At 56.1% G+C, this 21,107-nt stretch overlaps 1 protein-coding gene across 1 annotated transcript; it reads left to right on the top strand.

Annotated features, from left to right (window-relative positions):
• Positions 1-2,831: 2,831 nt before the first annotated feature.
• Positions 2,832-20,785, top strand: SLC12A9 (solute carrier family 12 member 9). Its single transcript, XM_053465060.1, has 14 exons — positions 2,832-2,857; positions 4,766-4,966; positions 5,216-5,350; positions 5,489-5,620; positions 5,701-5,994; positions 6,067-6,174; positions 6,611-6,722; positions 6,820-6,977; positions 7,178-7,260; positions 7,646-7,770; positions 8,002-8,194; positions 8,302-8,476; positions 8,808-8,954; positions 19,772-20,785. Exons 2-14 carry the CDS (start codon positions 4,768-4,770, stop codon positions 20,605-20,607), a joined length of 2,697 nt encoding a protein of 898 aa, XP_053321035.1. The 5' UTR covers positions 2,832-2,857; positions 4,766-4,767; the 3' UTR covers positions 20,608-20,785.
• The last annotated feature ends 322 nt before the right edge of the window (positions 20,786-21,107 follow it).

Genomic DNA, 21,107 nt, shown 5'->3' with positions numbered 1-21,107 from the left:
CATACTCTGTATCGTTATACAGCGCGGGGGGTATAGATACTCGGTATTATTATACAGCGCGGGGGGTATAGATACTCTGTATCGTTATACAGCGCGGGGGGTATAGATACTCGGTATTATTATACAGCGCGGGGGGTATAGATACTCGGTATTATTATACAGCGCGGGGGGTATAGATACTCGGTATTATTATACAGCGCGGGGGGTATAGATACTCGGTATTATTATACAGCGCGGGGGGTATAGATACTCGGTATTATTATACAGCGCGGGGGGTATAGATACTCGGTATTATTATACAGCGCGGGGGGGTATAGATACTCGGTATTATTATACAGTGCGGGGGGTATAGATACTCGGTATTATTATACAGCGCGGGGGGTATAGATACTCGGTATTATTATACAGCGCGGGGGTATAGATACTCGGTATTATTATACAGTGCGGGGGGGTATAGATACTCGGTATTATTATACAGTGCGGGGGGTATAGATACTCGGTATTATTATACAGCGCGGGGGGTATAGTTACTCGGTATTATTATACAGCGCGGGGGGTATAGATACTCGGTATTATTATACAGCGCGGGGGTATAGATACTCGGTATTATTATACAGTGCGGGGGGGTATAGATACTCGGTATTATTATACAGTGCGGGGGGTATAGATACTCGGTATTATTATACAGCGCGGGGGGTATAGTTACTCGGTATTATTATACAGCGCGGGGGGTATAGATACTCGGTATTATTATACAGCGCGGGGGGTATAGTTACTCGGTATTATTATACAGCGCGGGGGGTATAGATACTCGGTATTATTATACAGCGGGGGGGTATAGATACTCGGTATTATTATACAGCGCGGGGGGTATAGATACTCGGTATTATTATACAGTGCGGGGGGTTATAGATACTCGGTATTATTATACAGTGCGGGGGGTATAGATACTCGGTATTATTATACAGCGCGGGGGGGTATAGATACTCGGTATTATTATACAGCGCGGGGGGTATAGATACTCGGTATTATTATACAGCGCGGGGGGTATAGATACTCGGTATTATTATACAGCGCGGGGGTATAGATACTCGGTATTATTATACAGCGCGGGGTGTATAGATACTCGGTATTATTATACAGCGCGGGGGGGTATAGATACTCGGTATTATTATACAGTGCGGGGGGGTATAGATACTCGGTATTATTATACAGTGCGGGGGGTATAGATACTCGGTATTATTATACAGCGCGGGGGGTTATAGATACTCGGTATTATTATACAGTGCGGGGGGTATAGATACTCGGTATTATTATACAGCGCGGGGGGTATAGATACTCGGTATTATTATACAGCGCGGGGGGGTATAGATACTCGGTATTATTATACAGCGCGGGGGGGTATAGATACTCGGTATTATTATACAGCGCGGGGGGTATAGATACTCGGTATTATTATACAGCGCGGGGGGTATAGATACTCGGTATTATTATACAGCGCGGGGGGTATAGATACTCGGTATTATTATACAGCGCGGGGGTTGGGTATAGATACTCGGTATTATTATACAGCGCGGGGGGTATAGATACTCGGTATTATTATACAGCGCGGGGGGTATAGATACTCGGTATTATTATACAGCGCGGGGGGTATAGATACTCGGTATTATTATACAGCGCGGGGGGTATAGATACTCGGTATTATTATACAGCGCGGGGGGTATAGATACTCGGTATTATTATACAGCGCGGGGGGTGTAGATACTCGGTATTATTATACAGTGCGGGGGGTATAGATACTCGGTATTATTATACAGCGCGGGGGGTATAGATACTCGGTATTATTATACAGCGCGGGGGGTGTAGATACTCGGTATTATTATACAGCGCGGGGGTATAGATACTCGGTATTATTATACAGCGCGGGGGGTATAGATACTCGGTATTATTATACAGCGCGGGGGGTATAGATACTCGGTATTATTATACAGCGCGGGGGGTATAGATACTCGGTTTTATTATACAGCGCGGGGGGTATAGATACTCGGTATTATTATACAGCGCGGGGGTATAGATACTCGGTATTATTATACAGCGCGGGGGGGTATAGATACTCGGTATTATTATACAGCGCGGGGGGTATAGATACTCGGTATTATTATACAGCGCGGGGGTATAGATACTCTGTATTATTATACAGCGCGGGGGGTATAGATACTCTGTATTATTATACAGCGCGGGGGGGTATAGATACTCGGTATTATTATATAGCGCGGGGGGTATAGATACTCGGTATTATTATACAGCGCGGGGGGTATAGTTACTCGGTATTATTATACAGCGCGGGGGGTATAGATACTCGGTATTATTATACAGCGCGGGGGGTATAGATACTCGGTATTATTATACAGTGCGGGGGGTATAGATACTCGGTATTATTATACAGCGCGGGGGGTATAGATACTCGGTATTATTATACAGCGCGGGGGGGTATAGATACTCGGTATTATTATACAGCGCGGGGGGTATAGATACTCGGTATTATTATACAGCGCGGGGGGTATAGATACTCGGTATTATTATACAGCGCGGGGGGTATAGATACTCGGTATTATTATACAGCGCGGGGGGTATAGATACTCGGTATTATTATACAGCGCGGGGGGTATAGATACTCGGTATTATTATACGGCGCGGGGTCGCTGTGCTCCGGGGGTTACCGGCTCTGTGCCGGGGAGGAGCTCTCTCTGGCTGGGTACTCTGTATCACTATGTGTTGGTTAAAGGTGGGGCTGCTGTTGAGGATCATGTGATTTGTCAGCTGACCAGGAAGAGGCTGCTGATCCAGACGCTGCAGGGTGAGTGAAGATTAACACAAAGATACACAATAATCGCGCTTTATATCAGAGATTATATTATATGAGATGTTATATTATATGAGATGTTATATCAGATGAGATGTTATATCAGAGGTTATATTATATGAGATGTTATATTATATGAGATGAGATGTTATATCAGAGGTTATGTTATATGAGATGTTATATTATATGAGATGTTATATCAGATGAGATGTTATATCAGAGATTATATTATATGAGATGTTATCTTATATTATGTTATATGAGATGTTATATCAGAGTGCGACTCAGTGATTTGTACATTTGTATGTTTTTCCAGGTGTGTGATGTGTGTTAAGTGCATGTACACGGTGTGACGTTGTGGTGTATATTGTGTTTGTGCACACGGTGTGTTGTGTACAGTACTGGCTCCGGCAGTGTGTCCCGGACGTGGTGTGTTATTGTGTTGTGTATTGTATTTGTTTACATGGTGTGTCATTGTGTTTTGTGCGGTGTCGTCTCTTCCGGTGTGACTTGCGTGCGGGGTGGTGTGTGTGTGTGTGTGATGGAGGCTCTGGCGGGGTGACATGATGCGTGCGTGTGCATGCAATGGCGACTCTTCCAGGGTGACGTGTTGCGTGTGTGACCCTGCCAGAGCCACTACTGCACACACACGTCACGTCACCCACCAGAGCCGCCGTGTGTGTGTGTGGTAGCGGGGGTTCCGGTGTGTTGTGTGTGCGGTCTCTGGCCGGGTGACGTAACGTGTTGTGGTGGCGGCTTTGACGGGGTGACGTTGTGTGTGTGTGGTGACGGTGTGTTGTGTGTGCGGTCTGTGGCCGGGTGACGTTGTGTGTGTGCGGCGGGGGTGACGGTGTGTTGTGTGTGCGGTCTCTGGCCGGGTGACGTGTGTGTGGTGATTGTGTGTTGTGTGTGCGGTCTCTGGCCGGGTGACGTGTGTGTGTGTGGTGACGGTGTGTTGTGTGTGCGGTCTCTGGCCGGGTGACGTTGTGTGTGTGGTGACGGTGTGTTGTGTGTGCGGTCTCTGGTCGGGTGACGTGTGTGTGTGTGTGGTGACGGTGTGTTGTGTGTGCGGTCTCTGGCCGGGTGACGTGTGTGTGGTGACGGTGTGTTGTGTGTGTGTGGTGGCGGGGGTGACGGTGTGTTGTGTGTGCGGTCTCTGGCCGGGTGACGTGTGTGTGTGTGTGTGTGTGTGTGTGTGGTGACGGTGTGTTGTGTGTGCGGTCTCTGGTCGGGTGACGTGTGTGTGTGGTGACGGTGTGTTGTGTGTGCGGTCTGTGGCCGGGTGACGTGTGTGCGCGGTGTTGTCTGCTTTGTGACGGGCGGGGTGTTTTTGGTCCTTTGGATGAACGCTGGCCGGTTGGATCTGAGTTGCCGGCTCTGCTTTTATAATCATTTTTTTTTTTTGCTGCGCTGAATGAGAATCCCTCCACCCGTAGGTGGCGCCATCACCTCAACTACTACTGCAGCGACCCAGGAGATGGAGGAAGAGAACTCGCTCTATGGGGGGGGGGGGTGAACATGCCTGACAATAAATATACTGTCTACGGAGAAACCCGCGCGCTGCTTATATGGTTGTAAAAAATAAAAAAATGGCTGGTGTAAAAATCTGTCCGCAAAGGGTTAACAGTCACCCGGTAGGATCCGGGGTCGGTGGCAGTCTGTGGCAAAGCCTGCCTCATCTCATCAGTTCTGTTATAAACTCCCAGCAGCCAATCAAAGTGTATTTACCATGGGGGCAGCCATCTGAACTTCCTGTTTCCCCAGTCTGCCGGATTATTCCTCCCCGTTACGTTGTGTTTCCCCTGTTGTTAAGTTGCTGATTGTTTATGTTTTGAGAAGCACTGTTACGTGTTGTTCGCGTGACCGGTACTTGTGTCTACATGGCATGCTTTCTCTCCTCAGTGATGACCTCGGAAAGCTCCCCCCTCCTCCATTACCGGCTGTTCAGCGTATCAGATGGCGCCCTGGGGGAGGCGGATCCCGCCGTCTGCGGCACGGACACCGTCACGGCGGGCCCTGCGCCGCGCAAGCTCTCCACCTTTTTTGGTGTTGTGGTGCCGACCGTCCTGTCCATGTTCAGCATCGTGTTATTCATGAGGATCGGTGAGTTACGATACGCGGTACCGTTTACGCCGGGGGCCTTACCGCCTGCCGGGGTCCTTGCCGCCTGCCGGGGTCCTTGCCGGTCGCCGAGGCCATATAGTGAGGTGTCGCTCACTCCTCACGCAGATCCCCGTCTTTTAGTGCTCTTGTTATCAGCCCCAAGGACAACTTGGTCTTGGCCGCCTTTGGTGTGATGTTTCTCTCCTCGGGATGTCTCGGTGATTCCTGCACTCTCTTTTTCCCCCCCAGGTTTTGTTGTGGGACACGCCGGCTTCCTGCAGTCTCTTCTCATGCTGTTTGTGGCCTACGCCATCATCTGCCTGACCGTGCTCAGCGTCTGCGCCATCTCCACCAACGGGGCCGTGCACGGCGGGGGGGCATACTGTATCCTTGGGTATCTGAACCAAGCTCTCGGAAGCTATCGGTGGTGGTGGGGGGGTTATTTGGAGCATTTTGGGGGGTAGGGGGCCGGCAGGCCATTTTCTCGTCCGCCCCGTCCGTTTCTCCTTGACGGCATCGTAGTTATGATCTCGCGGACTCTGGGCCCTGAGTTTGGCGGCAGCATCGGTCTGATGTTCTACCTGGCCAACGTGTGTGCCTGCGGGGTGTACGTCCTGGGCCTGGTGGAGGCCGTGCTGGACATCTTCGGAAGAGGTCAGGCGCTCCTCTTATCGCTTCTCTGGCTCCTCTCTTCCCCCCGGCCCTCCTTGTGACCTCTATGCCTCTCCCCTCAGACTCGTCGGACCCCACGAACTCCCTGCGGGCCCTTCCCCAGGGATACGGCTATAACTTCCTCTACGCCAGCCTGGTCCTTCTCCTCTGCCTGTCGGTGTGCATGGTCGGGGCCTCCATCTACTCCCAGGCCTCGTTCTTCATTTTCATTCTGGTTATGCTGGTCCTGTTCTCCATACTGCTGAGCTTTGTGGCCGTCGGACCTCTCCACGTGACCATTCGGCACGGGGGGAACATCACGCTGACGGGGACGTATACCGGCATCAACGGCAGCACCCTGCACGACAATCTGCACGGTAGGTCCCCGCGCCGACCGCGCTCTCGCCGTCTCCTGACTGCGCGATAACGTTATCTTTTCGTTCCGTTAGCGGATTACTCGACGGACTACACCACCGGGAACCTCATGAACTTCGCCACCGTCTTCGCCGTTATGTTTAACGGCTGCACCGGGATCATGGCCGGGTGTAACATGTCTGGTAAGAAGCTCCGCCGGGGCCACGGCCGGCGGACGCACAGAGGTGGCGGTAGAAGCGGGAGTTCCCCGTGTTAGAAGGGACTTCGCATGTTCGGTTTACAAAGTTCTGTCCCTGCTGGCTGGTCGCCCCGCCCTGCTGGTCACAGTGTGATCAGCACCGACCCAAAAAGAATGAAGAGGAGCCCAGTGATGTCACCATGACATCACTGGCATTAAAAATGTATGAGAGGTCCCCAGAGTGATCTCATGCCCTACGACGCTGGGAACAGCACAAAAAGGGGAGGGGGGGTTACAAAAAAATCACTTTCCCTAAACTTTAAGCAAAGAAAAAAATCAAAGTATGAAAAAGCCCTGTCCCTGAAAGGGTTAAACGTGTGCATTTTTACATGTCAGAAATGAAAGGGTTTTTTAATTATTTTTTTCCCCGCCCCCCTCAGGGGAACTGAAGCAGCCGAGCCGCTCGATTCCCATCGGCACCATAATCGCCGTGATCATCACGTTCTTTGTCTATCTAATTCTCTTCATCATGACCTCGCTGACCTGTGACAGGTGAGGCCGGCCTCGCTTCTGAAAATGTCTCGTTTTAGCTTGGTTTGGGCTGTTTTTTGAGGCGATTAAGGAAGCTGTGACAATGTGCCGTTTTCAGGACTCTGCTGAAGGAAGATTACGGGTTTTTCCGCCCCATTAACATCTGGCCTCCGTTTGTCCTCATTGGGGTTTATGCCACGTCGCTGTCGGCTTCTATGAGCACCCTCATTGGAGCGTCCCGGATCCTGCACGCGCTCGCTAAGGATGACCTGTTTGGTGAGGAGCAAACGCCCCCCCCTTGACTCCCTCCCCACTAACACGCGGCCCCTGGGCAGGGATCGCGACGCGGTGACAGCATTCTGCTTGCGCTCCTGTGAAAGGCTCATCATTCCGAGCCGACCCATCGATAATTCCACCCACTCCCGTTGTTATCACATGCTGTATATCCTTCCGATCACCATCTTTTTCCTCCCCAGGAATATTGCTGTCCCCGGCCAAACTTGTGTCCAAGGGGGGGAATCCGTGGGGGGCCGTGCTGTATACCTGGTTCCTGGTGCAGGTCAGTCATGAATCTTCTGGCTTTCAATGGGAATCCCTACCAGGTAGTAGTTTGGGGGCTGTCCGGGGGGTTTGGGGGCTGTCCGGGGGGTTTGGGGGTCTTTGTGTTTTATCCGCATTCAGTGACGCGACACAGCGGGTAACCCTGAGGGATAGGAGGCCACCCCCCTATAACATAATCATATAGGTGACTGTGTCCCCGAATATCAGCCGCTGCCCCTGAGCACGGGGAGGGGGGGGCTGCAGCCTGTCTGTCGGTAAACTTCTAATGCATCTCTAAATCCTCGTATCTATCGCCCTTTTCTTTTTTCTTCTCGCCCTTTTCTTTTTTTCTTCTCGCCCTTTTCTCTTTTCTTCTCGCTCTTTCCTCCTTTCTTCTCGCTCAGCTCGTTCTGTTAGCAGGGAAACTGAACACAATCGCGGGCATCGTCACCGTGTTCTACCTCATGGCGTACGCAGCGATAGACCTGGCGTGTCTGGCACTGGAATGGGCGTCCGCTCCGAACTTCCGGTGAGTGGCAGAGCCAGCTGTGCACACTATCACACTACTACTCCACAACACATATACACAGCGTAGACAGCGGCGGCACCAGCCTCCCGTGTCACACTACTACTCCAAACACGTATACACCGCGTAGACAGCGGCGGCACCAGCCTCCCGTCACACACTACTACTCCAAACACATATACACCACGCAGACAGCTGCAGCCTCCTCTCACAAAGACTGTTTTGTTGTTCTAGACCGACGTTCCGTCTCTTCTCCTGGCATTCCTGTTTGCTGGGGATCATAAGCTGCTTGGTGATGATGTTCCTCATTAACCCTGCGTATGCCTCGGGTAGCATCGTCCTCCTCCTCCTGCTGCTCGGTTCGGTCCATTTCAGGAGCAGCAGCAGCGGCTGGGGGTATATAAGCCAGGCTCTCATCTTCCACCAGGTGAGGGGTGAATGCGAGGCAGGGGTGGGGTAAAATCCTGGGGGAAGGGAGGGGCATTATGGAGGGCATTATGTTATTCTCCCCCCGCATCTTCCTCTCTCTCCCAGGTGAGGAAGTATCTGCTGCTCCTGGACGTCCGGAAGGAACACGTCAAGTTTTGGCGCCCCCAGATGCTGCTCATGGTGTCCAACCCTCGCTCCTCCTGCCAGCTCATCAAATTCATCAACGACTTAAAGAAAGGCGGCCTGTACATCATGGGCCACGTGGAGACGGGGGAACTGGGTGAGACCCCCGGCACGAGCGCCTCTCCCTCTATTATACGCTAAGCCCCTCCATACCCTTCCTGGGGGGCTCCAGTACAGCCAGCTAAACATCGCCCCATACAAGGGGCCGTGTGAAACGCAGCGGCTTCACGGGACATGCGCGGGATGTGGCGTTTATTTGGTCCGTCATAAAACTGCATGTGAGAACGCATTACATGCGCGCATGTTCCCAGAGTGCTTTGATGTGTAATTGAAGGGGCCGTAGTTTGTTTTTGGCCTCCCTGGGCACGCGGTCGGCAGTAATAATGTTTTCTTCTCTTTCTTGCCCGTCTCCTGCCTCGTTCCCGCAGACGCCCTGCCGTCCGACCCAGTGCAGACGCATTACAGCTTCTGGCTCAGCCTGGTGGACAAGCTCAGCGTGAAAGCTTTCGTGGACCTAACGCTCTGCCCATCGGTGCGGCATGGGACCCAGCAACTGCTGCGCATAACCGGGCTGGGTATGTTACCTCTACTATTCCTGCCCCTCCATCCTGCCCCGCAGCCCTCTCTGCTATTCCTATACTAACCCCGCACACACACAGCTCTGTCACTGCCCCTCCATCCTGCCCCGCAGCCCTCTCTGCTATTCCTATACTAACCCCAAACACACAGCTCTGTCACTGCCCCTCCATCCTGCCCCGCAGCCCTCTCTGCTATTCCTATACTAACCCCCCACACACAGCTCTGTCACTGCCCCTCCATCCTGCCCCGCAGCCCTCTCTGCTATTCCTATACTAACCCCAAACACACAGCTCTGTCACTGCCCCTCCATCCTGCCCCGCAGCCCTCTCTGCTATTCCTATACTAACCCCGCACACACACAGCTCTGTCACTGCCCCTCCATCCTGCCCCGCAGCCCTCTCTGCTATTCCTATACTAACCCCAAACACACAGCTCTGTCACTGCCCCTCCATCCTGCCCCGCAGCCCTCTCTGCTATTCCTATACTAACCCCCCACACACAGCTCTGTCACTGCCCCTCCATCCTGCCCCGCAGCCCTCTCTGCTATTCCTATACTAACCCCAAACACACAGCTCTGTCACTGCCCCTCCATCCTGCCCCGCAGCCCTCTCTGCTATTCCTATACTAACCCCCCACACACAGCTCTGTCACTGCCCCTCCATCCTGCCCCGCAGCCCTCTCTGCTATTCCTATACTAACCCCCAACACACACACAGCTCTGTCACTGCCCCTCCATCCTGCCCCGCAGCCCTCTCTGCAATTCCTATACTAACCCCGCACACACAGCTCTGTCACTGCCCCTCCATCCTGCCCCGCAGCCCTCTCTGCTATTCCTATACTAACCCCACACACACACAGCTCTGTCACTGCCCCTCCATCCTGCCCCGCAGCCCTCTCTGCAATTCCTATACTAACCCCGCACACACAGCTCTGTCACTGCCCCTCCATCCTGCCCCGCAGCCCTCTCTGCTATTCCTATACTAACCCCCCACACACACACAGCTCTGTCACTGCCCCTCCATCCTGCCCCGCAGCCCTCTCTGCTATTCCTATACTAACCCCCCACACACACACAGCTCTGTCACTGCCCCTCCATCCTGCCCCACAGCCCTCTCTGCTATTCCTATACTAACCCCCCCCACACAGCTCTGTCACTGCCCCTCCATCCTGCCCCACAGCCCTCTCTGCTATTCCTATACTAACCCCCTCACACACAGCTCTGTCACTGCCCCTCCATCCTGCCCCGCAGCCCTCTCTGCTATTCCTATACTAACCCCCCCCACACAGCTCTGCCACTGCCCCTCCATCCTGCCCCGCAGCCCTCTCTGCTATTCCTATACTAACCCCCCACACACAGCTCTGTCACTGCCCCTCCATCCTGCCCCGCAGCCCTCTCTGCTATTCCTATACTAACCCCGCACACACAGCTCTGTCACTGCCCCTCCGTCCTGCCCCGCAGCCCTCTCTGCTATTCCTATACTAACCCCCCGCACACACAGCTCTGTCACTGCCCCTCCATCCTGCCCCGCAGCCCTCTCTGCTATTCCTATACTAACCCCGCACACACAGATCTGTCACTGCCCCTCCATCCTGCCCCGCAGCCCTCTCTGCTATTCCTATACTAACCCCCCACACACAGCTCTGTCACTGCCCCTCCATCCTGCCCCGCAGCCCTCTCTGCTATTCCTATACTAACCCCACACACACAGCTCTGTCACTGCCCCTCCATCCTGCCCCGCAGCCCTCTCTGCTATTCCTATACTAACCCCCCCACACACAGCTCTGTCACTGCCCCTCCATCCTGCCCCGCAGCCCTCTCTGCTATTCCTATACTAACCCCCCACACACACACACAGCTCTGTCACTGCCCCTCCATCCTGCCCCGCAGCCCTCTCTGCTATTCCTATACTAACCCCCCCACACACAGCTCTGTCACTGCCCCTCCATCCTGCCCCGCAGCCCTCTCTGCTATTCCTATACTAACCCCCCACACACAGCTCTGTCACTGCCCCTCCATCCTGCCCCGCAGCCCTCTCTGCTATTCCTATACTAACCCCACACACACACGGCTCTGTCACTGCCCCTCCATCCTGCCCCGCAGCCCTCTCTGCTATTCCTATACTAACCCCGCACACACACACAGCTCTGTCACTGCCCCTCCATCCTGCCCCGCAACCCTCTCTGCTATTCCTATACTAACCCCCCACACACAGCTCTGTCACTGTCCCTCCATCCTGCCCCGCAGCCCTCTCTGCTATTCCTATACTAACCCCCCCCCACACACAGCTCTGTCACTGCCCCTCCATCCTGCCCCGCAGCCCTCTCTGCTATTCCTATACTAACCCCTCACACACAGCTCTGTCACTGCCCCTCCATCCTGCCCCGCAGTCCTCTCTGCTATTCCTATACTAACCCCCCACACACAGCTCTGTCACTGCCCCTCCATCCTGCCCCGCAGCCCTCTCTGCTATTCCTATACTAACCCCGCACACACACAGCTCTGTCACTGCCCCTCCATCCTGCCCCGCAGTCCTCTCTGCTATTCCTATACTAACCCCCCACACACAGCTCCGTCACTGCCCCTCCATCCTGCCCCGCAGCCCTCTCTGCTGTTCCTAAACTAACCCCCCACACACACACACAGCTCTGTCACTGCCCCTCCATCCTGCCCCGCAGCCCTCTCTGCTATTCCTATACTAACCCCACACACACAGCTCTGTCACTGCCCCTCCATCCTGCCCCGCAGCCCTCTCTGCTATTCCTATACTAACCCCCCACACAGCTCTGTCACTGCCCCTCCATCCTGCCCCGCAGCCCTCTCTGCTATTCCTATACTAACCCCCCACACAGCTCTGTCACTGCCCCTCCATCCTGCCCCGCAGCCCTCTCTGCTATTCCTATACTAACCCCTCACACACAGCTCTGTCACTGCCCCTCCATCCTGCCCCGCAGTCCTCTCTGCTATTCCTATATTAACCCCCCACACACAGCTCTGTCACTGCCCCTCCATCCTGCCCCGCAGCCCTCTCTGCTATTCCTATACTAACCCCGCACACACACAGCTCTGTCACTGCCCCTCCATCCTGCCCCGCAGTCCTCTCTGCTATTCCTATACTAACCCCCCACACACAGCTCCGTCACTGCCCCTCCATCCTGCCCCGCAGCCCTCTCTGCTATTCCTATACTAACCCCGCACACACACAGCTCTGTCACTGCCCCTCCATCCTGCCCCGCAGCCCTCTCTGCTATTCCTATACTAACCCCCCCCACACAGCTCTGTCACTGCCCCTCCATCCTGCCCCGCAGCCCTCTCTGCTATTCCTATACTAACCCCCCACACACAGCTCTGTCACTGCCCCTCCATCCTGCCCCGCAGCCCTCTCTGCTATTCCTATACTAACCCCCCCCACACAGCTCTGTCACTGCCCCTCCATCCTGCCCCGCAGCCCTCTCTGCTATTCCTATACTAACCCCCCACACACAGCTCTGTCACTGCCCCTCCATCCTGCCCCGCAGCCCTCTCTGCTATTCCTATACTAACCCCCCCCACACAGCTCTGTCACTGCCCCTCCATCCTGCCCCGCAGCCCTCTCTGCTATTCCTATACTAACCCCGCACACACACACAGCTCTGTCACTGCCCCTCCATCCTGCCCCGCAGCCCTCTCTGCTATTCCTATACTAACCCCGCACACACACAGCTCTGTCGCTGCCCCTCCATCCTGCCCCGCAACCCTCTCTGCTATTCCTATACTAACCCCCCACACACAGCTCTGTCACTGCCCCTCCATCCTGCCCCGCAGCCCTCTCTGCTATTCCTATACTAACCCCCCCCCACACACAGCTCTGTCACTGCCCCTCCATCCTGCCCCGCAGCCCTCTCTGCTATTCCTATGCTAACCCCCCCGCACACACACAGCTCTGTCACTGCCCCTCCATCCTGCCCCGCAGCCCTCTCTGCTGTTCCTGAACTAACCCCCCACACACACACACAGCTCTGTCACTGCCCCTCCATCCTGCCCCGCAGCCCTCTCTGCTATTCCTATACTAACCCCACACACACAGCTCTGTCACTGCCCCTCCATCCTGCCCCGCAGCCCTCTCTGCTATTCCTATACTAACCCCCCACACAGCTCTGTCACTGCCCCTCCATCCTGCCCCGCAGCCCTCTCTGCTATTCCTATACTAACCCCCCACACAGCTCTGTCACTGCCCCTCCATCCTGCCCCGCAGCCCTCTCTGCTATTCCTATACTAACCCCTCACACACAGCTCTGTCACTGCCCCTCCATCCTGCCCCGCAGTCCTCTCTGCTATTCCTATACTAACCCCCCACACACAGCTCTGTCACTGCCCCTCCATCCTGCCCCGCAGCCCTCTCTGCTATTCCTATACTAACCCCGCACACACACAGCTCTGTCACTGCCCCTCCATCCTGCCCCGCAGTCCTCTCTGCTATTCCTATACTAACCCCCCACACACAGCTCCGTCACTGCCCCTCCATCCTGCCCCGCAGCCCTCTCTGCTATTCCTATACTAACCCCGCACACACACAGCTCTGTCACTGCCCCTCCATCCTGCCCCGCAGCCCTCTCTGCTATTCCTATACTAACCCCCCCCACACAGCTCTGTCACTGCCCCTCCATCCTGCCCCGCAGCCCTCTCTGCTATTCCTATACTAACCCCCCACACACAGCTCTGTCACTGCCCCTCCATCCTGCCCCGCAGCCCTCTCTGCTATTCCTATACTAACCCCCCCCACACAGCTCTGTCACTGCCCCTCCATCCTGCCCCGCAGCCCTCTCTGCTATTCCTATACTAACCCCGCACACACACACAGCTCTGTCACTGCCCCTCCATCCTGCCCCGCAGCCCTCTCTGCTATTCCTATACTAACCCCGCACACACACAGCTCTGTCACTGCCCCTCCATCCTGCCCCGCAGCCCTCTCTGCTATTCCTATACTAACCCCCCACACACAGCTCTGTCACTGCCCCTCCATCCTGCCCCGCAGCCCTCTCTGCTATTCCTATACTAACCCCCCCCACACACAGCTCTGTCACTGCCCCTCCATCCTGCCCCGCAGCCCTCTCTGCTATTCCTATACTAACCCCCCCACACACACACAGCTCTGTCACTGCCCCTCCATCCTGCCCCGCAGCCCTCTCTGCTATTCCTATACTAACCCCGCGCACACACAGCTCTGTCACTGCCCCTCCATCCTGCCCCGCAGCCCTCTCTGCTATTCCTATACTAACCCCGCACACACACAGCTCTGTCACTGCCCCTCCATCCTGCCCCGCAGCCCTCTCTGCTATTCCTATACTAACCCCACACACACAGCTCTGTCACTGCCCCTCCATCCTGCCCCGCAGCCCTCTCTGCTATTCCTATACTAACCCCCCCACACACAGCTCTGTCACTGCCCCTCCATCCTGCCCCGCAGCCCTCTCTGCTATTCCTATACTAACCCCCCACACACACACACAGCTCTGTCACTGCCCCTCCATCCTGCCCCGCAGCCCTCTCTGCTATTCCTATACTAACCCCCCCACACACAGCTCTGTCACTGCCCCTCCATCCTGCCCCGCAGCCCTCTCTGCTATTCCTATACTAACCCCCCCACACACAGCTCTGTCACTGCCCCTCCATCCTGCCCCGCAGCCCTCTCTGCTATTCCTATACTAACCCCCCACACACAGCTCTGTCACTGCCCCTCCATCCTGCCCCACAGCCCTCTCTGCTATTCCTATACTAACCCCACACACACACGGCTCTGTCACTGCCCCTCCATCCTGCCCCGCAGCCCTCTCTGCTATTCCTATACTAACCCCGCACACACACAGCTCTGTCACTGCCCCTCCATCCTGCCCCGCAACCCTCTCTGCTATTCCTATACTAACCCCCCACACACAGCTCTGTCACTGCCCCTCCATCCTGCCCCGCAGCCCTCTCTGCTATTCCTATACTAACCCCCCCACACACACAGCTCTGTCACTGCCCCTCCATCCTGCCCCGCAGCCCTCTCTGCTATTCCTATGCTAACCCCCCCGCACACACACAGCTCTGTCACTGCCCCTCCATCCTGCCCCGCAGCCCTCTCTGCTGTTCCTGAACTAACCCCCCACACACACACACAGCTCTGTCACTGCCCCTCCATCCTGCCCCGCAGCCCTCTCTGCTATTCCTATACTAACCCCACACACACAGCTCTGTCACTGCCCCTCCATCCTGCCCCGCAGCCCTCTCTGCTATTCCTATACTAACCCCCCACACAGCTCTGTCACTGCCCCTCCATCCTGCCCCGCAGCCCTCTCTGCTATTCCTATACTAACCCCCCACACAGCTCTGTCACTGCCCCTCCATCCTGCCCCGCAGCCCTCTCTGCTATTCCTATACTAACCCCTCACACACAGCTCTGTCACTGCCCCTCCATCCTGCCCCGCAGCCCTCTCTGCTATTCCTATACTAACCCCGCACACACACAGCTCTGTCACTGCCCCTCCATCCTGCCCCGCAGTCCTCTCTGCTATTCCTATACTAACCCCCCACACACAGCTCCATCACTGCCCCTCCATCCTGCCCCGCAGCCCTCTCTGCTATTCCTATACTAACCCCGCACACACACAGCTCTGTCACTGCCCCTCCATCCTGCCCCGCAGCCCTCTCTGCTATTCCTATACTAACCCCCCCCACACAGCTCTGTCACTGCCCCTCCATCCTGCCCCGCAGCCCTCTCTGCTATTCCTATACTAACCCCCCACACACAGCTCTGTCACTGCCCCTCCATCCTGCCCCGCAGCCCTCTCTGCTATTCCTATACTAACCCCCCCCACACAGCTCTGTCACTGCCCCTCCATCCTGCCCCGCAGCCCTCTCTGCTATTCCTATACTAACCCCGCACACACACACAGCTCTGTCACTGCCCCTCCATCCTGCCCCGCAGCCCTCTCTGCTATTCCTATACTAACCCCGCACACACACAGCTCTGTCACTGCCCCTCCATCCTGCCCCGCAGCCCTCTCTGCTATTCCTATACTAACCCCCCACACACAGCTCTGTCACTGCCCCTCCATCCTGCCCCGCAGCCCTCTCTGCTATTCCTATACTAACCCCCCCCACACACAGCTCTGTCACTGCCCCTCCATCCTGCCCCGCAGCCCTCTCTGCTATTCCTATGCTAACCCCCCCCACACACACAGCTCTGTCACTGCCCCTCCATCCTGCCCCGCAGCCCTCTCTGCTGTTCCTATACTAACCCCGCACACACACAGCTCTGTCACTGCCCCTCCATCCTGCCCCGCAGCCCTCTCTGCTATTCCTATACTAACCCCCCACACACAGCTCTGTCACTGCCCCTCCATCCTGCCCCGCAGCCCTCTCTGCTATTCCTATACTAACCCCACACACACACGGCTCTGTCACTGCCCCTCCATCCTGCCCCGCAGCCCTCTCTGCTATTCCTATACTAACCCCGCACACACACAGCTCTGTCACTGCCCCTCCATCCTGCCCCGCAACCCTCTCTGCTATTCCTATACTAACCCCCCACACACAGCTCTGTCACTGCCCCTCCATCCTGCCCCGCAGCCCTCTCTGCTATTCCTATACTAACCCCCCCACACACACAGCTCTGTCACTGCCCCTCCGTCCTGCCCCGCAGCCCTCTCTGCTATTCCTATGCTAACCCCCCCGCACACACACAGCTCTGTCACTGCCCCTCCATCCTGCCCCGCAGCCCTCTCTGCTGTTCCTGAACTAACCCCCCACACACACACACAGCTCTGTCACTGCCCCTCCATCCTGCCCCGCAGCCCTCTCTGCTATTCCTATACTAACCCCGCACACACAGCTCTGTCACTGCCCCTCCATCCTGCCCCGCAGCCCTCTCTGCTATTCCTATACTAACCCCCCACACAGCTCTGTCACTGCCCCTCCATCCTGCCCCGCAGCCCTCTCTGCTATTCCTATACTAACCCCCCACACAGCTCTGTCACTGCCCCTCCATCCTGCCCCGCAGCCCTCTCTGCTATTCCTATACTAACCCCTCACACACAGCTCTGTCACTGCCCCTCCATCCTGCCCCGCAGTCCTCTCTGCTATTCCTATACTAACCCCCCACACACAGCTCTGTCACTGCCCCTCCATCCTGCCCCGCAGCCCTCTCTGCTATTCCTATACTAACCCCGCACACACACAGCTCTGTCACTGCCCCTCCATCCTGCCCCGCAGCCCTCTCTGCTATTCCTATACTAACCCCCCCCACACAGCTCTGTCACTGCCCCTCCATCCTGCCCCGCAGCCCTCTCTGCTATTCCTATACTAACCCCCCACACACAGCTCTGTCACTGCCCCTCCATCCTGCCCCGCAGCCCTCTCTGCTATTCCTATACTAACCCCCCCCACACAGCTCTGTCACTGCCCCTCCATCCTGCCCCGCAGCCCTCTCTGCTATTCCTATACTAACCCCGCACACACACACAGCTCTGTCACTGCCCCTCCATCCTGCCCCGCAGCCCTCTCTGCTATTCCTATACTAACCCCGCACACACACAGCTCTGTAACTGCCCCTCCATCCTGCCCCGCAGCCCTCTCTGCTATTCCTATACTAACCCCCCACACACAGCTCTGTCACTGCCCCTCCATCCTGCCCCGCAGCCCTCTCTGCTATTCCTATACTAACCCCCCCCACACACAGCTCTGTCACTGCCCCTCCATCCTGCCCCGCAGCCCTCTCTGCTATTCCTATACTAACCCCCCCCACACACACAGCTCTGTCACTGCCCCTCCATCCTGCCCCGCAGCCCTCTCTGCTATTCCTATACTAACCCCGCGCACACACAGCTCTGTCACTGCCCCTCCATCCTGCCCCGCAGCCCTCTCTGCTATTCCTATACTAACCCCGCACACACACAGCTCTGTCACTGCCCCTCCATCCTGCCCCGCAGCCCTCTCTGCTATTCCTATACTAACCCCCCCCACACACAGCTCTGTCACTGCCCCTCCATCCTGCCCCGCAGCCCTCTCTGCTATTCCTATACTAACCCCCCGCACACACACAGCTCTGTCACTGCCCCTCCATCCTGCCCCGCAGCCCTCTCTGCTATTCCTATACTAACCCCGCACACACAGCTCTGTCACTGCCCCTCCATCCTGCCCCGCAGCCCTCTCTGCTATTCCTTTACTAACCCCCCGCACACACACAGCTCTGTCACTGCCCCTCCATCCTGCCCCGCAGCCCTCTCTGCTATTCCTATACTAACCCCCAACACACAGCTCTGTCACTGCCCCTCCATCCTGCCCCGCAGCCCTCTCTGCTATTCCTATACTAACCCCCAACACACAGCTCTGTCACTGCCCCTCCATCCTGCCCCGCAGCCCTCTCTGCTATTCCTATGCTAACCCCGCACACACACAGCTCTGTCACTGCCCCTCCATCCTGCCCCGCAGCCCTCTCTGCTATTCCTATACTAACCCCCCCACACACAGCTCTGTCACTGCCCCTCCATCCTGCCCCGCAGCCCTCTCTGCTATTCCTATACTAACCCCCCCACACACAGCTCTGTCACTGCCCCTCCATCCTGCCCCGCAGCCCTCTCTGCTATTCCTATACTAACCCCGCACACACACAGCTCTGTCACTGCCCCTCCATCCTGCCCCGCAGCCCTCTCTGCTATTCCTATACTAACCCCCCACACACACACAGCTCTGTCACTGCCCCTCCATCCTGCCCCGCAGCCCTCTCTGCTATTCCTATACTAACCCCGCACACACACAGCTCTGTCACTGCCCCTCCATCCTGCCCCGCAGCCCTCTCTGCTATTCCTATACTAACCCCACACACACACAGCTCTGTCACTGCCCCTCCATCCTGCCCCGCAGCCCTCTCTGCTATTCCTATACTAACCCCACACACACACACAGCTCTGTCACTGCCCCTCCATCCTGCCCCGCAGCCCTCTCTGCTATTCCTATACTAACCCCGCACACACAGCTCTGTCACTGCCCCTCCATCCTGCCCCGCAGCCCTCTCTGCTATTCCTTTACTAACCCCCCGCACACACACAGCTCTGTCACTGCCCCTCCATCCTGCCCCGCAGCCCTCTCTGCTATTCCTATACTAACCCCCAACACACAGCTCTGTCACTGCCCCTCCATCCTGCCCCGCAGCCCTCTCTGCTATTCCTATACTAACCCCCAACACACAGCTCTGTCACTGCCCCTCCATCCTGCCCCGCAGCCCTCTCTGCTATTCCTATGCTAACCCCGCACACACACAGCTCTGTCACTGCCCCTCCATCCTGCCCCGCAGCCCTCTCTGCTATTCCTATACTAACCCCCCCACACACAGCTCTGTCACTGCCCCTCCATCCTGCCCCGCAGCCCTCTCTGCTATTCCTATACTAACCCCCCCACACACAGCTCTGTCACTGCCCCTCCATCCTGCCCCGCAGCCCTCTCTGCTATTCCTATACTAACCCCGCACACACACAGCTCTGTCACTGCCCCTCCATCCTGCCCCGCAGCCCTCTCTGCTATTCCTATACTAACCCCCCACACACACACAGCTCTGTCACTGCCCCTCCATCCTGCCCCGCAGCCCTCTCTGCTATTCCTATACTAACCCCGCACACACACAGCTCTGTCACTGCCCCTCCATCCTGCCCCGCAGCCCTCTCTGCTATTCCTATACTAACCCCACACACACACAGCTCTGTCACTGCCCCTCCATCCTGCCCCGCAGCCCTCTCTGCTATTTCTATGCTAACCCCGCACACACTTATTAACCTTTCCCTATCCTTTGTTAATGCACAGGGGGTATGAAGCCCAATACTCTGGTCCTTGGTTTCTATGATGATGCTGTCCCGGATGACTACTTTCTACAAGATCCGGCTTTTAACCCTGGCCTGTCTCCTCAAGATGACCCCTTTGGCGTGGACGCCACCTCTTTACAGGCCCATTTTCCACCTGTCCGTGGCCCCGAGACCCCTCATCTTCTCTCACCACAGGAGTATGTTGCAATAATCTGTGATGCCCTTAAAATGCACAAGAATGTCGTCCTGGCCCGTGGGTTTCCTTCTCTGGTCAGGCCCGATGCCGCTGCGTCTTCCGGTCTCTACATTGATGTTTGGCCCCTGGACCTTCTGCGGCCCCAGGCTTCTGCATACGTAGACGTTTGCAGCCTGTTCCTGCTACAAATGGCTTGCATCCTGAACATGGCGGCCTCGTGGCGCCGCTATCAGCTCCGTGTCTTCCTTTGCGTTGAATCCAGAGGGGCAAGCGGGAACAACGGCGGAAGCAGCTGGGTAGCCGCAGAAGCCAAATTCCGGGAGCTCTTATGCAAGCTGCGGATTTCTGCCGCCATCCGCATAGTGTCCTGGAACAGCGTGGCGGCTCTGCGTGGCCAAGATGGCACCAAGCAGGGGCTGGCGCGCGAACCCATTTCCTTAGAATATCTGACGGCCGCCAACCGCGTCGTAGCGGATGAGGGCGGCTCAGAGGCTGCTGTCCGGTTCCTCTACCTGCCCCGTCCGCCGGCCGACGCCTCGCTGCACGAACGTTATCTGGAGGAGTTGGAGGTGCTGACGCGAGGCCTTGGGCCCACGCTTCTCATCCACGGCCTGTCGCCCGTCACCTGCACTGAGCTCTGACTCCGGACTCGCCCTGCCAACTCTCGCCAAAGGACGGCACAATTTTTAGTTCAGAATTCCTGGATTTTTTTTGGCATTTTTCTAGCTCTTCTTTTCCCACGTGGGATTTGTGGTTCAGTTTTGCGGCTCCGCAGGGGGCGCCTGCTTCGTCTCGCGCTTTGCTTGGCAGCTTCCTGTTATGTCGTGGATTTTCCTCTTTTTTTTTTTTTTTAATACCGCTATTTGCCCCTTTTCTGCTGTATATCGGAAGGATTGGTTTACGTCTGCTGTACTGCCATTGGATTCCTAGAATCCTTCTCAATCACTCCTCAATCATTACGTTGCCCCGCCACTCCTCCACGATGGTAACACATCCGTTTACGTCTTTACGTTCATGCCTTTTTGCACTTTAACGCGGAATGCCTTGTTTATTTATTTGCACTGGGATTGCGGCGGTTAACGTTATGATTACGTGATTCAGCTCCACCAGTTTGCTTCCCAGCTCCACCAGTTTGCTTCCC

The sequence above is a fragment of the Spea bombifrons genome, chromosome 4, assembly GCF_027358695.1.
Source record: "Spea bombifrons isolate aSpeBom1 chromosome 4, aSpeBom1.2.pri, whole genome shotgun sequence".
NCBI lineage: Eukaryota > Metazoa > Chordata > Amphibia > Anura > Pelobatidae > Spea > Spea bombifrons.
This window is presented reverse-complemented; position numbering and strand designations above follow the sequence as displayed.

Bases quoted from the DNA above. Each gene is read 5' to 3' on its own strand.
- SLC12A9 (XM_053465060.1), top strand. From the start codon at position 4,768: ATGACCTCGGAAAGCTCCCCCCTCCTCCATTACCGGCTGTTCAGCGTA. The intron at 6,978-7,177 runs GTGAGGAGCAAA...TTTCCTCCCCAG, and splicing joins CGCTAAGGATGACCTGTTTG to GAATATTGCTGTCCCCGGCC. The intron at 8,195-8,301 runs GTGAGGGGTGAA...TCTCTCTCCCAG, and splicing joins AGGCTCTCATCTTCCACCAG to GTGAGGAAGTATCTGCTGCT.